The sequence below is a fragment of the Trichoplusia ni genome, chromosome 11, assembly GCF_003590095.1.
Source record: "Trichoplusia ni isolate ovarian cell line Hi5 chromosome 11, tn1, whole genome shotgun sequence".
Classification (NCBI taxonomy): domain Eukaryota; kingdom Metazoa; phylum Arthropoda; class Insecta; order Lepidoptera; family Noctuidae; genus Trichoplusia; species Trichoplusia ni.
The window spans coordinates 7,183,983-7,202,069 of record NC_039488.1 but is presented as its reverse complement, the minus strand read 5'-3'; the positions used below and the strand labels follow the sequence as shown (position 1 = coordinate 7,202,069).

The 18,087-nt window shown below is 33.5% G+C and overlaps 1 protein-coding gene across 3 annotated transcripts in view; it reads right to left on the bottom strand.

Moving 5' to 3' along the window:
* LOC113498545 (scavenger receptor class B member 1-like) overlaps positions 1 to 18,087 on the bottom strand; it is an 89,415-nt gene extending 71,328 nt beyond the window's left edge. Inside the window, exons 1-2 of one of the 3 annotated variants that reach the window (XM_026878581.1) lie at positions 17,918 to 18,087; positions 4,333 to 4,560 (exon numbers count right to left, since the gene is read on the bottom strand). In XM_026878581.1, the coding sequence (XP_026734382.1) occupies positions 4,333 to 4,348 (16 nt within the window). In that variant the 5' untranslated portion in view covers positions 4,349 to 4,560; positions 17,918 to 18,087. Of the gene's footprint in view, positions 1 to 4,332; positions 4,561 to 13,867; positions 13,939 to 17,917 lie in introns of those variants that run through there. The other 2 variants (XM_026878582.1, XM_026878583.1) reach the window with 2 other exon arrangements.

Sequence of the window (18,087 nt, the reverse complement as noted above, 5' to 3'; positions counted from 1 at the left end):
TTCTAACCACGCGGACGAAGTCGCGGGCAACAGCTAGTATTTAAATAAAACTACTTTTATGGATTTCATCGCGTTTTAATTTTAGATTTTAGTTCCCGACGTTTCGACACCTTTGCAGGTGAGACAGACTGCCGGTGACCATGGCTCCTGCAAAGGTTTCGAAACGTCAGGAACTAAAATCTAAAATCTTTTATTTCAATGTCGAACATTCGTTTAAACCTAAGAAACCACTATAATACTTTTAATAATCATTTCTTTAATTTTAATGGCATTTCTATATGATAAGGACGTTGACAAATCTTGGCGGAAAACCGTCATCCCCGTTCTAGAAACTGCAAGACTGACACAATCTCTCAATCTACAAAGATGAAACGGTTTCATAATAAATAGCGTCTGATGGTCTCTAGATAAGAACTCCTTGATGCATGTCCGCTATTCACCGATCTCAGATAGCCAGATGTCCAAATTTAGAAGACCTGTTTACAGTTTTTTTGAAAGGTGTCGTAATTTATATCGTAGGCACAGTGCATGAATCAAGGTTGATCATTGCATCCCTTGTCACTTTACAAGACAGTAAAGTTTAATTTAGTAAAGAGAGAAATATTAAGCCAGTCGCTAGTACTTTGTGGAGCTGAGTAGTTCAGGTTTAAAAATGATAGTCTTTTCATCGTTATAAATTAATTTATTCCTTGTTTGGCTGGGGTTTCACAAACATTCAAGTCATATACACAAAGACATCCAGACTCGAGGCAAGCATTCGTTCATGCAAATGCTGGCCGGCACGGGGATCGTCCCCACGCCAAACCCTCTGAACTCTACGTGTCGCTGGTTCGATCTCCGCATGGCGCATAGGACCATTTTAGGCGTGAACTGAATGCATGTCTCTCATCTATGATGACTATGATATTATCAACATATTAAATAATTCAGAAGTTAACTTATATTTTCAAGCCTTATTTTTTCTTAAGCTATCTTAAAGATGGTTACCGGTCTCAAAGGAATCAAATAATGCCATTTTTACAGAGCGACTACCTATCAACCTCTCTAGGATAATAATATTTCTACAATAATTAACGTAAATAAGTTTCACTCAAATATATGGAGACGACATTTTATTTCAATTCACGTGACCTTGACTTGTCGTCTCCATACAGTGTTTTTATCGAGTCTTTCGACATTAACGATATTATAAATGTGATTAGGCTTGAAATACTGATCTCTACAAGCCATTCGACTTTGTAAAATAGTATCGTACAGTAAACATTGATCGTTGCTTTGCAAAATAATTAAATAAAAGACGATTGTAAACAGGAACCGAAAACAAGTCAGCCACTTAACGGCAATGAATCGAATGCAGATCTAAAAAAAGTAAAAATCAAAGCAAGTTTTTATTAAACAAAAAAGGTGTCCCACAAGGCAAGGTACTGGGCCCTTTCTTAATTTTGCTCTACATTCCAAACTTGTTATGTTAAATACTTTTGGAGCGAATAAAGTAAGGCTATTGGAGGTGTGTGAGCGAGATGGTAAGACACGGCGTAGAGTGGCATCTCGCTTAGATAAGTTACAGTTACACAGTCTTAAGAGATGGTTGTCTTTGTGCATGTGACTTGAATGTTTGTGAAAACCCCCGCGATACAAGGATTTAATTCCTTAATGCAGGAGTCGTTTAATAACAGGATTAACAAGTTCAAAATTAACGACGAAATTAACTGCTTTGTCAATAAAAAAACTCCTTTCCTGATTTTAAATATCTTTTTTTTATTTGTACAACAAGATATTTTGTTCATTTTTGATACGTCAATTTAAAAATTACTTAAATTATGAATGTATCTGAGAGGACAAAAACATTTAACAGATTTCCTGATTTTATTTTATTTAAATATCGCTTCTTTTATAACCCTCTCCTATTTACATCCATGCGGAATTAATTATTGAACAACAGCATTTAATATACATAGCCACCCATTCAAGAACCAACCTCGCCAATCTTTACCTCTTTGTTGTTAAACATAAATAACATATTTATTTATAACCCTGCATTGACGTTTCGGAAAAACCCTTTCGTAAGGGACAGTTTATGTCATTAACCCTCAAATGCTGTAACTTTCCATACCCAAATATTTAATTGGGTGTTCGTTCGTCATAAAAATAACCCATAACAATCTAGATTTTATTTATAACTCACAGGAGTTATTTTTAGAACTTTTGTAATACACCAAAGTTGGAAGACCTATCTGTCCATACTAAATACATTAAGAGAGAGGCCAAGTAATTCTGGTCTTTAAAAGGTAGGCTCCAAGCGCCAAAGTTTGAACTGCCTTTTTCCCATACAAAATGTATTGTAAGACAGGTCAAGCAATTCTGGCTAATGAAAAAAGTCGACCAGTATTAAATGAGCCTTAATTTTATTCAAATGTTAATTAACATGGGTCTGATTATATCGGTTGTTGGTGGATGACGTCTTTCCAAGTTTGTTAAAGTCTTGATTATGCGTTTATCTTTGTTTAGAAATAACATCAATTAAATTGCATGTTGTTTGTAAAGTGAATTTTAATTTATATTCATAGTACCTACAATATGTACATTTTTTGGACTTTAATTATTAAAGTTTTTAATTTTAATTTCACTACTATAATTTTGAAACTCGTTTAGCCCCGCCGAGGTTTCCATTTTTTTTTTTGGTTGTTTACGAGAAAAAGTTTAAAAATTTGCTCGAACTCCAATTGTTGGCTTAATTTCGTTCTTGAAAAGTCAGCTATCATCTAGTTATAACTTATCAAAATCAGTATGTTTTGAAGATTACCCGGCTATTTGTCGTATAATTGTAAATTCTATCGCGTATTTTGGTATTTAACCTACTGTGTCCCACAGCTGGGCAACGGAGTCCAGATAATCCTTCCACAATTTTTTTGCCTAGTCCGCGCAGTATGCGTACGTTATTGCTTAAATATGTTATTTTTGCTATGTTGAGACACTTTATATTATTTTTCAATATTATGAATACAACTCCATAATTTAAATATCTACTATTTAACAATTTATTACTATAATGACTGACAATCAATGTATATGACTCATATAAAATAGGAACCAATTAAAAATGACCTTTTACTACCTTATTATCCAATTCAACCGAAGCTCTATTCAAAATGGTCTTGCAACGTGTAAAGTCCAATATAAATTGAGCTCTGTTGTTGTGAATATTCATGATTCGAGGGATCAAGTATGCTGGTTATTTGAACGAGTGATATAACTTGTTTTTACCCATTCAGTACAAAATATTCCGTAATTATAGCAGATTTGTGCGTCATCGGAATAATCCAGGCTTTGGAAAATTAGGTTCTACACCAAGGTTTAAGCTAAGTGACCTAAGTACTGGGAAGTTGACGACTCCCTACTAAGAACAATGTTTCATCGCATTACATTAGAAAACTTCAAATGTATGTGAATGACATTCCGCTTCGACATGTGACGTGACTTTGACTTGTCAGTTCGATACATTTGAGTGATTCGTCAGCGTTAGCGAGGAGACATGTAACTTGTCTAATATTAAATCTTTTGGAAGTACTTTTCTGACAATAAATTATCTATATCTATAATAATATATAAAGCTGAAGAGTTTGTTTGTTAGAACGCGCTAATCTCAGGAACTATTAGTCCAAATTTAAAAAATATTTTTGTGTTGAATAGACCATTCATCGAAGGTTATAAGCTATATACCATCACGCTGCGACTAATAGGAGCGAAGATACAATGGAAAATGTGGAAAAATAATAACAGCCAATTTACGTCTCACTGTTAGTCATAGACCTCTTTCATATAGAGAAGGTTTGATCATCGATCACCACGCTAGCTCACTGCGAGTTGGTGATTTCAGATTCCAATATTTAGAATCCAGACTCCATCACGATGTTTGTCTATTCAATTTTAGCCAATAGTGTCTTAGAATAATAAAAAATAATAGATTAAAAAATATCTAAATATCCACGTTTCAAAATTTCAAATCTAATCAAATTTTGATAGTTTTTACGTTTGTAAATTGCATTGTCATCGGGATTGAAGCTGCAAGCTTGCTAGCTTATTGGAAAGTGCCTCAAAATTGAGTTGCAAAAATCCAACCAGAAAGACAAACAAGCAAACAAGAAAAAGAGTGTATAAAAACGTGGAAAATTTAAAAAAAGTACATTTAACTTTGAAAAAGTCACATTGGTACTTGCCTGTGTCGGGATCGAACCTGCACCTCATGAATACAAGCCCATGCATAGACCCGCAAAGCCACCACAACAAATACTTGAAAAGGAATAACTAATATGTAGTAAAAAAAATACTCACGATTCAACGAATACATCTTCTCTATGTTTCAATTAACACAAATATTAACTTCAATATTAAAACACTATTAATTAATATTTCTTAAAAGTATTGAATTAAATGCATATATAGCTAATTAAACTTCTAAAACACTGCTTTGTATACTAACAATTGTATTACTAATGTATTTTTCATGTCAAATTAAAACTGTTTATTATTTTCACACTTTTCTTCACTTCTGGGGGGTACCTGAAACAAAATTTTATTTCAATTAATTAGTTTAAAAATAGTATTTGAATCTATTCATGTTTAAGTATATTTATCACCCAGCAACTTTATGACCGTTCAAATCGTTCCTTAACCTCATTTTTAGTTATTTGTTGTTTGGAATCAAAAATCATCACCTCTTCTCGCTATTATTGTTCTTAATATACAGGCTGCACTGGTGACAAACGGTCAGACTGAGTCGCCTTTGTAATTAGGGTTCCATTTTTACATGACCATCTTTGAAGACACCAAAATATGAACAATAACGTGAATGCAAACAAACATTTTAAATTCACATGCCCTCTAAACATGGCCGCGATTCTGCTATTTTACAATGGCCGATAAATGAATGGCAATTGGATTAAATTTGAAATTATTCCTAATTTCTTCAGCATTTTGCCAATACAATAATTGGAAATTAAGTGAATTGAACTTGAGTGTACCGTCCCGTACTGAATTTACAATTATTGTGTAGAAAAATGCTTAAGAGAATACGAAAATTGACATTTTAAGCCAAATTTCATTCGTTCATCGGTCGTTGTAAATAGCAGAATTGGGGCCCTGATTACCACTCAATCGTTAAAATCTTCAATAATATAGTAACAATATTACGAACATAATGATGACATAACATAATATGACTGCACGGATAGCCGAGTGGTTGAGGTCACCACGCCGAACCCACTGTGCGCGTCGTGTCGCGGATTCGATCCCCGCGTAGGACAAACATTTGTGTGATCCACGAATGCTTGTTCTGAGTCTGGGTGTCAATGTGCATGTGACTTGAATGTTTGTGAAACCCCCGCAACACAGGGATTAAATTCCTTTATTTTAAACAAAGAAAAAATAATAATAATTAAATATGGCAACAACAAGGCTATATCAACCTTAAAAACGAATGCAAAATGATTTTTTTTTTATTTTATATTACCAACATCCAAAAAAGGTGATTCAACAAAGTTTCGCATTTACAAAATTAAAGAAATCGATCACAAATTGGACTAATATATTTAAATTAATTCATTTCAAGACTAAAATATAAATTAAGGCTATCTGCCATCTACAGAAACCAGATCGTCAAGAAAAAAAAAACGATTTCTGGATCCTTGAAAGTTTATCAATGTCAATTTTACAACCTAGGTTTTATACAATAATGATCCACAACTTTCATACAACGCCATCTAGTCTCGAACTACGCGAAGCTTGTGTTATGACTACTGATAAACATACTATATAATACATTTCTAAATACATGTAGATTAGGTTCTTATGAAAGAAAAAGAATAAAAAATTGCGAGGAAAGTTAGAGAATTCAAGAATACTTAACCACCATCCTACTACTATTATAAAGGCGAAAGTTTGTAAGTATGGATGTATGGATGTTTGTTACTCTTTCACGTAAAAACTACTGAATGGATTTGAATGAAACTTTACCACAATATAGCTTATACATCAGAATAACACATAGGCTACAATTTTGAGGTTTCTAATGTGAGGTCGTAAAAAAACACATTTTTTGCGCTTACATTGCAAACGCTGACTGAATCCTACAAGATAGATAGAAGGCAGGTATAAATTATAACTTATATCTTCTAACCACGCGGACGAAGTCGCGGGCAGCAGCTAGTATTAAGTAATCCTGACTTTTGTTACGATAGTGATTTGTTGGATCCATCTCCGCCCACGATAACATAAATGCAACGGGAACGGGACTTACTTTTTCTCGCGGGTGAAACCGCTGGGCACAGCTAGTATTTAATAACATTATAATATTCTCATGTCATGGTATAAAATAAATCATGAGAATCAATCCAGCAGTTTCGGAGCAATTTAACAACAAACACTGCGACACTAGAATTTTATATATTAGAAAAAAATTAAGTATATTAAAGCAGATATTACAACATTATTTCAGATATGAATTATCGATAATAATGGCATAATATATCGATAAGTCACGTGACTTTAAATCAGTTTCTCCAAACGCTGATTAACATGAAAATTATTTAATCGTGCCAAATCTCAAACTAATGGTTGAGGTCACCAAGCCAAACCCACTGAGCGCGACATGTCGCTTGTTCGATTCCCGCGTAGAACTAGAATTTGTGTAATCCTCGAATGCTTGTCCTGAGTCTAGGTGTCTCTGAGCATGTGACTTGAATGTTTGTGAAACCCCAGTTCTTGTGTTTGTGAAATACAAGAATTAAGTTCCTTAATGCGGGAGCCGTCTTCTTTAAAAAAAAATAGTATTTGACGAACAAAAATATATTTAGTCTGTCAGACAGGTTTCCAAAAAATATCGGACACGAATTTTTTCATTTATCTCTTAAACAAAAGATGATGGGGATACAGTGGTTCAAAATCTCTTGTGACGTCACTTACCAGTAGGTTTTTACTAGTTACAGCGGGATGAGTCATTTGATGATTAATTTCCCATCCCAAAAAAAAGTAATATTTACTTTTAAAGTGCAGAATGACCATACAAAACCCATATACGTCTCGCTAACCGGAGATTGCAAACCTCTGAGTAAACAAGACATAGATCTTTAAACTGGTAATTTTAAACCATGCAATATATCACTGAAGAAAACGCTCGAAACAAAATCAACACGCATTTTAAAGATCACATTTTGTTTTAAAACTTAAGGTCAACATATAAAAAGCAGCTATTAAACAAATCCTCGCATTTTATTGCAGGCCACCTTGCAATAAAAAGAAAAAAATATTTATCACTAGCTGTTGCCCGCGGGCTCGCTCGCAACACATCGAAAATGATCCCACGGGAACATAAAATCGTGATAAAAACAATCCTATGTGTTAATCCTGGTTATAAACTACCTGTGTACCAAGTTTCGTCTAAATCCGTTCAGTACTTTTTGCGTGAAAGAGGAACAAACATCCATACATGCAAATTTTCGGGTTAATAAATACCTATTTAGTCACAGCTAAAATCTGGTTTGTCCAGCTTCTAAAACTAAGACAACCAGTCCTAATATGGGATACTCTGTTATCCAGTAAAATGGCTTCTGAAGGTCAGAGATCATTGGAGGTAAACAATTGAGAAACTACATACAAAAATTGTTTAATTGTTTCAAGTATTTAAAGTAAGAATACCATAGTTTTTAACAACAAAAACATAATACCAGCTTAAAATAAAACTATTGAGTCAAAGTTAATGATTTTTTTGGGACGAAATGACTCCTAATTATTTTTTATGACCAAATAAAGGCTATTCATTTCCTTTTTAAATGAAAAAAGAATGAATAAAACCGTTGGATCCAGTCCGAAGTTTTAAGGTAACAAACATGTTATAATAAAACATTTTAATTAATTATGTATCTTGTAAATAAATATGTTTTATAATAAAATTGACGAATTGGGATCGTCTCCATTTTAAATTTGGTCGAAAATTCTTTGAAAATTTTATAAACCAGCAACTTTTAAAAGTTGTATTATGCTTTCAAATTCAGACTGCATGGATAGCCGAGTGGTAGAGGTCACCACGCGATATCCACTGAGCACGACGTGTCGCGAGTTCGACACCCTCGTGAGACAAGCTTTTGTCCACGAATGCTTGTCCTGAGTCTGGGTGTCTTTGTGCATGTGACTTGAATGTTTGTGATACGCCCAACGACACAAGGTTAAATTCCTAATATTTTTATGTTGTTTTTTCCTTGTTTAGGAGGTTTCCGATAAAATTATCTTTTATTTTTTTGTGTTTACCAAATACTTCTGCAATTATGAACCAATTACCACTTCAATTTCATGTTTCTTTCATCGGAAAAAATGATTGCTTTCTCAAACATATCATCTTATTTTTTATTACTATAATATGAGATAGAATAACAAATTAAAAATGACATCAATCATTATTAATACTACTGTTATTTATTTCACAAATAAGGATGAGCGCTCATTTGACACAAGACATATTAAAATAGATGTTGCTCCGCTCGCTACAAATTGAAAAAGATCCAAAGGGAACATAATATTAGCATAAAAAGCTATCCAATTGGTAATCTAGGTTATGCACTATCTGGACTCCAAATTTTGTCTCAATCCGTTCAGTGATTATTGCGTAAAAGAGTAACAAACATCTGTCAATACATGCAAACATGTGTATATGTTCTATCACAGCCGTATTTTTTTCTAAAGTTCATGTTTCCACACGATGATTTTGCGAGTGATAATTACTACCGACAACCTGGTGACAGCCGCTGGGTCTCGTTGGATGCAGGTGGCAATGGACTGGTTGCTGGAGAATGTATGAAGAGGTCTATATCCAGCAGTGGACAGCTGTAGGCTCAGATGATGATGATGATGATAAATTACTTTTGCTTACCACGATTCGAACCTACTTCACTTGGCAGTAGCACGGTCATACAGTCTAGCCTTAGATAACTAGTCAAACAGACTTGCCTTGTTTGTATGAGACAAAGCTGTCCTGTGAGCGCTTGCCCTTATCGCGAAGTGTCTGAACAGACATCAATCATAATAATAACAAATACAGTATGTATAAAAAATACTGTCCGAGACTTGAAGGAAATATGCGAAGTATATTGAATAAAAATCTAGGTCTAAATCTAGGTAGGTTCGGGAATTTTCCCTAAACTGACAAAACTATTTTAGGTTTTAGTTTTTATGATTTAAATTAATTTGATAAATTAAATTAATCGGGGAAAATTACTTTGTTTTTTTTTGCTATACAATCCCATAACAGTTAATTTGACTAAAAAATCTGTTTAGTTCATCGGTCAGTTTAAAAGAAAAATTAGATACTTTTTTTTTATATTTCGTAAATAAAAAAAAGAAGGGCGTACAGTAATTTAAAATTCCATGTGACGTCAGTTACCAGTACGCTATTTACTAGCAAGTGACGTTTTAGCCTTCATAACCAAACATCTGAGTGTTTTTGCTTTTTTACTTTTTAATATTGTATTGAAAAAAAAATACGTATTCAATTTTTTTTGTAAATTTAGATTAGATTTAAACTATTAGTTTTAATTTTAGTCACATGTCTTTTTGTTTGGACAGGGTTTTTTTCATACACACTGTTTATATTACATTATTATTATTTTCACACTTTGTTGTCTTTATAACCTAGTTAACACTCTCAGAAGTGTCGGATAAACGCATGACAGATAAACTTGCACCTTTTGTAATTACAAGCTGATACATTGACGTTTGTAATGTTTCAATATCATTATATTATCGTAAAATAATGCTATGTTTTTATAAGGTATATTATAAACTATGTTTTGCAAACAATATCACAGATATAGTGAATTTTTTTCTAGAATGTTCGCTTAGATACTTTTTAATCTGAACTTTAGGCTTCTATTTTGTAAGTCGAGTCCTCGTTGACACCTATCTCCTCGGGGGAGGAAGTGGGTAGTATCGGACTCTTACTGACTAAACCTAACTGTCGTGCTAAGTATCCCTTATTTCGTCGGTGCGCGGCAATGCAAAGCTAGATGATTCACGACCTGGGGGCCCGCAATCAATACTAAAATTAAATGAGAGTCAACATATTAAAAAAACACCGATTTCCAAAAACTATTCAATACCAATTTTTCATTTTATCAAAATTATAATTAGATCATTAAAAAGTAAAGAAGATTCAAAGCTTTGAATTTAATATGATGAACATCACTTGCTAGTAAACAGCGTACTGGTAAGTGACGTCACACGAGATTTTAAATCACTTTATCCCCGTATTTACCTGCGTGAAAACTGAATATGTAGATACCCAATATTTTATGGAAATATGTCTGATGGACTAAACACATTTATTTGTGGAATACCTTATTCATTCTCTGAACTTTTGAGTTTTCTACTCTTGACTACAGGAATAAGATGTGACATTGTCTAGACCTTCTGTATATCTCGTTTTGTTTAAAACATTTTTGCAATTAATATACAAATTACATTATTATCAATACGAATACTTTTCAGAGTTTATATTTAACAGTCATTATTCTTTGTGTAAGTCTTTTTATCTAAATTTAATGTGTTTTAAGATAAAAAATAACATTGAAGTTAAAAAATACTTGAAACGCATTTAACTTTGCAATAATAAATTAGGAATTTTTGTGTTATAAATTTTAATGGGATAATACAATTAAGCTAATTGTCTGGAAAATATTAAAAAGACATAAAACTGTAGCAAAGGGCCAACTTCCGGTATATAATAATATTAATTTTGTAAAACTGGAGAGATTTTTTGTTTGTCTGTTTATTTGTCCGCACTAATCTCAGCAACCACTACTTAAGAATCTTTGTGTTTTGGATATATATCGAGTTAAACTATAGAAGAAAGAAGAATTACATTTAAAGGCATTAATTTAGTAAATGTTAATCACGCTGTGTCTTTGTTAAGTCCTCACGCGTAAACGAGTAGACCGATATAGATGAAAATCGGTATTGAGGTAGCTGACACCTTGGATAAAGAAGACCAGAATGACACCTGAAGGCTAGCGATACACGGACTCAGAAAAAGAATATGGGTTTTAGTAAAAAAAAAGTTTTTTTTTAATAGCGACTCTCACAAAAAGGTCCAAGTCACTTGCACAAAGACACCCAGACTCAGAACAAGCAATCGTGGATCACACAAATGCTTGACACGTCGCGCTCAGTGGGTTTGGCGTAGACAATATTTGGCTTATCGTCGTAGTTGATTATGTCTTACTTTTCTTTATCCATTTTACTAGCTGTTGCCCGCGACTTCGTCCGCGTGGTTAGAAGATATAAGTTATGATTTATACCTGCCCTATTTTTTCCACATTTCCATTGTATCTTCGCTTCTATTAGTCGCAGCGTGATGGTATATAGCCTATAACCTTCCTCGATAAATGGTAATTTTTCAATTTGAACCAGTAGTTCCTGAGATTAGCGCGTACAAACAAACAAACAAACTCTTCAGCTTTATATATTAGTATAGATTTGTTAGTTCTTAAATCACTTTCAAACAAAGGTACCAAGTGATTGTCAAAACTGGTTGTCGCTTGAACGCGGTAAAAATAAAATACTCTTAACATTAACAGTTAAATCGGTTTGCAAAGTAACGGTAAACAGACCCTGCATTAAGTTATCACGTGAATAATGATACGGGCTCAATATCTGTCAAAAACTTGTTTCAACTTTTTATCTGACAGCTTCGAGAAGTGGGGTAATGTTTTTTGAGTATAAGCTTGTTTTTTTTCTTTAAGAGGACTGTTAAATTTAAACAATGCAACAAAAAGATTTATGTGTCAAACCGTTACTTAATGAGATAATTAATAGATTTGAAAATCACGTTTTTAAATGTCACTTCATTTAAATTTTATCAAAATCGGTTCAGCCGGTTTTATCGTTGTAAGTTGGATCGTCATTGGGTTCGAAGCTACCCTGAAAATTTCAGCCTGCTAGCTTATCGGAAAAGGCTTAAAAGTGAGATACAAAAATCCAACCGGAACGACAAATAAACAAACAAGCAAGAAAGTGAATGTATAAAAAACGTGGAAAAACTTTTAGGCATTAGAGCTTGCAGAAAAATCTATATACTAATATATAAAGCTGAAAAGTTTGTTTGTTTGAACGCGCTAATCTCAGGAACTACTGGTCCAAATTGAAAAAATCTTTTTGTGTTGAATAGACCATTCATCGAGGAAGGCTTTAGGCTATAAACCATCACGCTGCGACTAATAGGTGCGAAGATGCAATGGAAAATGTGAAAAAAATGGGGCAGGTATAAATCATAACTTATATCTTCTAACCACGGGGACGAAGTCGCGGGCAACAGCTAGTTACTCCTAAAATTATAAATTAACAACGAAAGTTTATGACAGAGTCCATATTTAAATATTTTTTAAAGTAACCTATAGTAGTGTAAAACTCGATAAAGATTGAGTGTTAGGGTTCCGTAAAAGTGTTAAAGAAAACCACTGCCCACCCCAGAATTATCTTAATGATACAAAATCAGAACAGTTTCATATTATTCCATTATATTAAATAACAGTTATGGCGTAAAAAAAAATCATAACAAATCCGCCTCTTAACTCATTTTTTTTCTGGTTTCTTAGGTTTACACGAATAGACATTGAAATGAAACTACTTTTACGGATTTTGTCGCGGTTTAATTTGAGATTTTAGTTCCCAACGTTTCGAAAGTAAAAATCCATAAAAGTAGTTTAATTTCAATTCTTTTTTTGTTTCACTATTTACTTTTCATTTTTACTCACATTTTCAATGTCAATTTCTACTAAATAGCTAAACAATAAAACATAGATACAGCGGCATAAATCAACACCTCTCTTTTTTGTTTAGCGGAAAAAAAACTCTCAATAAATACACAGAAAGTTTAATGAAATAAACCCAAGGCTTTAAGATGAGAAATTATTATAAAAGCCATTGATAAATTATTGTTATTAACCCGGGAACGAATCAACAGCCTTGCTTATAAATCTGGTTTACGATCCACTGAGCCATGACAGACGGAGTCTTAACACTATAATAACCATTTATAAGTATTATTGTAATATAAATTGTCTTTAAATGTGATTTTGTTTTCCTACCAATCGTGGTGGCCTTGCGATTCAATGCGCTGGATTTGTATGCATGAGGTACAGGTTCGATCCCAACGTAGGCGAAGAACTAATGTGACGTTTGCCTTTTTCAAATTTATATGTACTTTTTTAATCATTCTAAGACACCACTGACAAAACGGTGAAGGTCTGAAATCTAAAATCAGTCAGGCGTCTTGCCGCAGTGAGCTAGGGTTGTCATCAATGCTCGAAATTTTTCACTGGACGGAAAGAGGCCTGTGCCCAGCAGTGGGACGTATATAGGCTTATAATTAAATACGTACTTTTGGTCAGTGTGTCATCTTAGGACGGAGAGTTTTGCTTATGCGTCAAGCCGTATTATTCTAAAGTAGACAATATTGTGTCTTGGAGTTTATAAGTGTTTCAAAACAAATAATTTTCTTAAATATGTCAAAACGATAGCCGAGTAGTTGAAGTATCGGTGTGCGACGTATCGTCGGTTCGATCTCCGCGTAGGAGAAGCATTTGTGTGATCCATGATGATGTGTCTGGGTGTCATTGTTTATATGACTTGGATGCTTGTAAACGCGTTCACAAGTGCTCGCGACAACCAAAGTAAACTCAGAAATGCGGGAGGCGTTATAAAAAAATAAATACAATGTGATGTTTTAAGATTTTCCCGTCCACTACGAAAAACAATATTGAAAAAATAAGTTAAAATATACTACACAAAAACACCCAGTCTCGAAAAATAAACCTATGCTTACCACACAGATTTTGACGTGATCCTGGACGGGAATCATATCCAAGACCTCTCGATTAGCACTTAAAATCACTAACCACTAAGTATAAATTATTATATTAAAAAAATATTAATTTATATTAAAAAAAAAACTTGCAAAAATACGATTACAAATAAATTCAAATTATACAACATAATTGAACTCACACTGATTTACTTTTTGCACACACTTTTTCAAACATTCTTAAAAATCTCTTAACACTTACATAATTAATTCTAACTAGAAAATCTAGACAATATTTTAGGTCTGCAAATAACCTTTAAACTGTCCACAACTTGAATTGACTAAATACTGTCAAAATAACAATACAATCTTTATTAAAACGAGTGAGGGTACACATTTAAAAAGATATTAAATATCTACCGTCATCTTTTTTTTTCGATTATCCTACTAATATTCATCATCGGCCTAGCCTTTTCCCAACTATGTTGGGGTCGGCTTCCTGTCTAACCGGATTCAGCTGCGTACCAGTGTTTTACAAGGAGCGACTGCCTATCTGACCTCCTCAACCCAGGCTTGTGACGTAACGATATGGTATAATTTATACTCAATCGTGACGTCACGCGTAAGTTTCAGTCACTGTAATTTGGTCAATTTACGTTTGCAGGACAAATTAAAAAATACGTATCCATTATTATACAAAAAACTACAAGACGGACACTGCAAAAAAAATTGTCATCATCCCTATTATTCGAATTTTAGCAGGCGGGCCCGCGAGCAATACTTAGGTATCCACGTATATGGTGTCGAAGTTCGGTGGTTGCTTCATTGGATTTGTAAGTCAAAGGTTGCTACTTCGATCTCGGTGCAATTTTTTTTTTATTAAATAACATTAAATTACTGTGTAAATTTAAAAAAAATCTCAAATTTTAGAGTTCTCTCAAAGGGTAAAAACGGATCGATATTACAAAGGCTCTGCTGTTTGTATGTAAGTCCGTCTGTAACTAGACTGAATCTCTTTATTTTACCGATGATCTATTTCGATTGCTGCTACAACAATAATAAACATCAAGGTGAAGCAACATTGTTACGGTTGTAAATATGATGGGCGACCATTTCTTTGAACGGTACTCTCCGTGTCTCGAATCCGGCTAACACTTTACCGGGTTTTTAAATTATATTATCCACATCTGTTAATAATGTTTATGTTATAATTATATCTATCTAAGATTTAATTAGATATCAAACAATTTATTTATTATTTGACAATAACTTAATAATAAGTAACATTATTTATACCGCTATATTCAATTAAATTAGGTATTCTAATTAAAAATCTAGTGTTTTTCCGTTCATAAAATTATTTATATTATAAGTTAATGTTCGGCGTGTTAATAAACGTGACTTTTAATCGTGGGGTCAGTGGTTCGAATCCCTAATCTCCGTTTTTTAATCAGGAAATTTTATTCGCTTGCTAATTAGGCTTATATAATTAACTAAGGCTTAAATAATAAGAATTTTACTAAAATTTTAGACTGACTGTTTGAAGAAGGCACAGGATCGTAGACATTGGCACGAGAAAGGGGAGTACTGGACTAGGCCGCTGATAAACATCCCTACTAATATTATAAATGCGAAAGTAACTCTGTCTGTCTGTCTGTTACGCTTTCACGTCTAAACAACTGGACTGATTTTAATGAAATTTGGTACAGAAATAGAGTTGACCTTGAGAAAAAACATAGGATAGTTTTTAACTCGGATTTTTGAAGAGTTCTCTTGGAAACGCGATATAACCGACCTCGACGCGGGCGAAGCCGCGGGCGAAAAGCTAGCATATTGTATATTTCTAAATACATTCATAAGGGATTGCTATGGTAGGAAAATATAACAGGATGGTTCTTTAAGATTTATTTATCTAAATACTTACAACTACAACGATCGTAACAGAAATTATGAAAGATGAAAAAATATCTATGGTTTTTGACATCACCTTTTTTCTACATGAGAAATCATCAAATGACTCCTCCCACTTTGGGTGGAGCGGAAAGGAGTGTCAGACTTCTACTGACTAAAACCCGCCTATGTTCCTTCCTTTGCCCTTCGTGTACCGGGGCCACGGTAACCCTTTCGGACGATCCCGCTTCCCCGGCAGGCATCAGCCCTACTGGGCCCCACAGAGCTTGCTGACATCTCTTTCAGGTGTTATTAGAACTGATCAGTCTTGGCTGCAACACCCTACACAGCCTTTGTTCTCCCACTCCTGGGCATAAGCCTCATATAGTGTATATCAAGAACAGACATTGATCATAACGCTGCGTTATATGTAGCCATAATGCAAATTTGAAAAAAAAATGGCGTTTATTCAACAAAACGCTATCAACAATTATTTTACAAAAATATGAAATTGCCTTCTTCGTTCTTTGATAATATAGGTCTTGGAAATAGTGATAAACTTTAAAACTTAATACGTAAACACTTTTAACATTGACATTATGTCATTGACATGTCCAAAAAAATATAATAATTGCATCTGATAAGAAACTCTTACTGGGTAGACAATTAATTGGGAAATAATTTTTTTTTTGTTATTTTATAAAGACTAGATTTTCGCGTCCGCAGCAAATCAAATCAATACCGTATTTTTTTAGATAATCGATTAAAATCTAGTCTACATCATAATCCAGGGTGTAAGCTAACTGGATACCAAATTTCATGCAATTCGGTTTAGCCGTTTGGGCGTGCTGAAGCAACAAACAAACATACACAGATACACTGTCTTAAAAACATTCGGCTTACAAAATATTATGTCCAGATTGCCCAACTATGGGCTAGCATTGTTAATAGAGCTAGTCATTTAAAAGTATTTCCGACTAGCTTTTCCCCATGACTACGCCTGCTTATAAGATTTGTAGTCACAGCAAAAATAGTATTTAGGTAAAATTACATTATACTAGCAGACCCGGCAAACGTTATTTAAGTAGTTATATTAATTAGTTAGTCTGAAAAATAGATATTGGCCAATTCTAAGACCTACTAAATATGCACATAACATTTACACAGCATTAAAATCGGTCGAGCCGTTTCGGAGTAATGGTAACTAATGTTAGAAAGAGAACTTCATATGTGACATTACCTATTATATCTTGTTTTTAAAAGGTAGGTGTATATTCTCATAAAGAGGTACATTTTAATGACTGCACGGATAGCCGATAGGTATAGGTTATCCGAATGCACTGAGCATGATGGGTCGCGCGTTCGATCCCTGCGTAGGACAAGCATTTGTGTTACCTACGAATGCTTGTTCTGAGTCTAGGTGTCATGATGTGACATGCCTTATCCACGAATGCTTATTCTGAGTCTAGGTATTTTCATGTGATTTGAATGTTTATGAAACCCCTCGCGACACAAGAATGAAATTACTTAATGCGGGGGACCTTTTTTTAATAATAAATAAACTGTTTGTCCATACTACTCATGGAACCCGAATTATTATTGAAATGCTTTGTATAAAAATGCATTAACAAAAATACATTTTTATCCCAAAGTTTACATGATATAACATTAATGAACTAAGATTTGGCGAAAAGTGAAATAAATACTGGCATCTATTTAAATTGAAGGAAAAATATTTTTTGAAATTTGTCCCAATTTCCCTCTACTTTATCGAAAAAGTTGGAGGTTCTGAATTCGTCTGTGTTTTTTTTTTGCTTACTTCATAACTTCGTGCAGGATGATTCAATTTTGTTGATATTCTATCATTTCATCAAGTTTGGCTTAATAGTTTTTATTTGAAGTTGCATGTTTTTGTTGTTAAAACAATATAGTTTTTACTAAAAAATCTTAAACCCCACGTCACGTTTAAAATGTCATTCCATTAAAATTTTATCAAACTCGATCCACCCTTTTCCCAAAATCGGGTTTGAAGCTACCCTGAAAATTTCAGCCTGCTAACTTATCGGGAAGTGCCTCAAAATTGAGTTGCAAAAATCCAACCGGAACGACAAACAAACAAGAAAAGTGAGTGTTTCAAAACGTGGGAACTTATATTAATATAGAAAAAAAAATTAGACTTACACTTTTCCAACAATATTAAAATCCAAGAGACCACAAGTCACTTTCATTGCCCACAATATTAAAACACAACACAAAAATAATAAAAGGTTTTTTTATAATTATAATTCCGCAATATTCCCTCTTAATAACACGTATTGTCTTGGCCGCGTTCAAACTAATAATTATTGTAT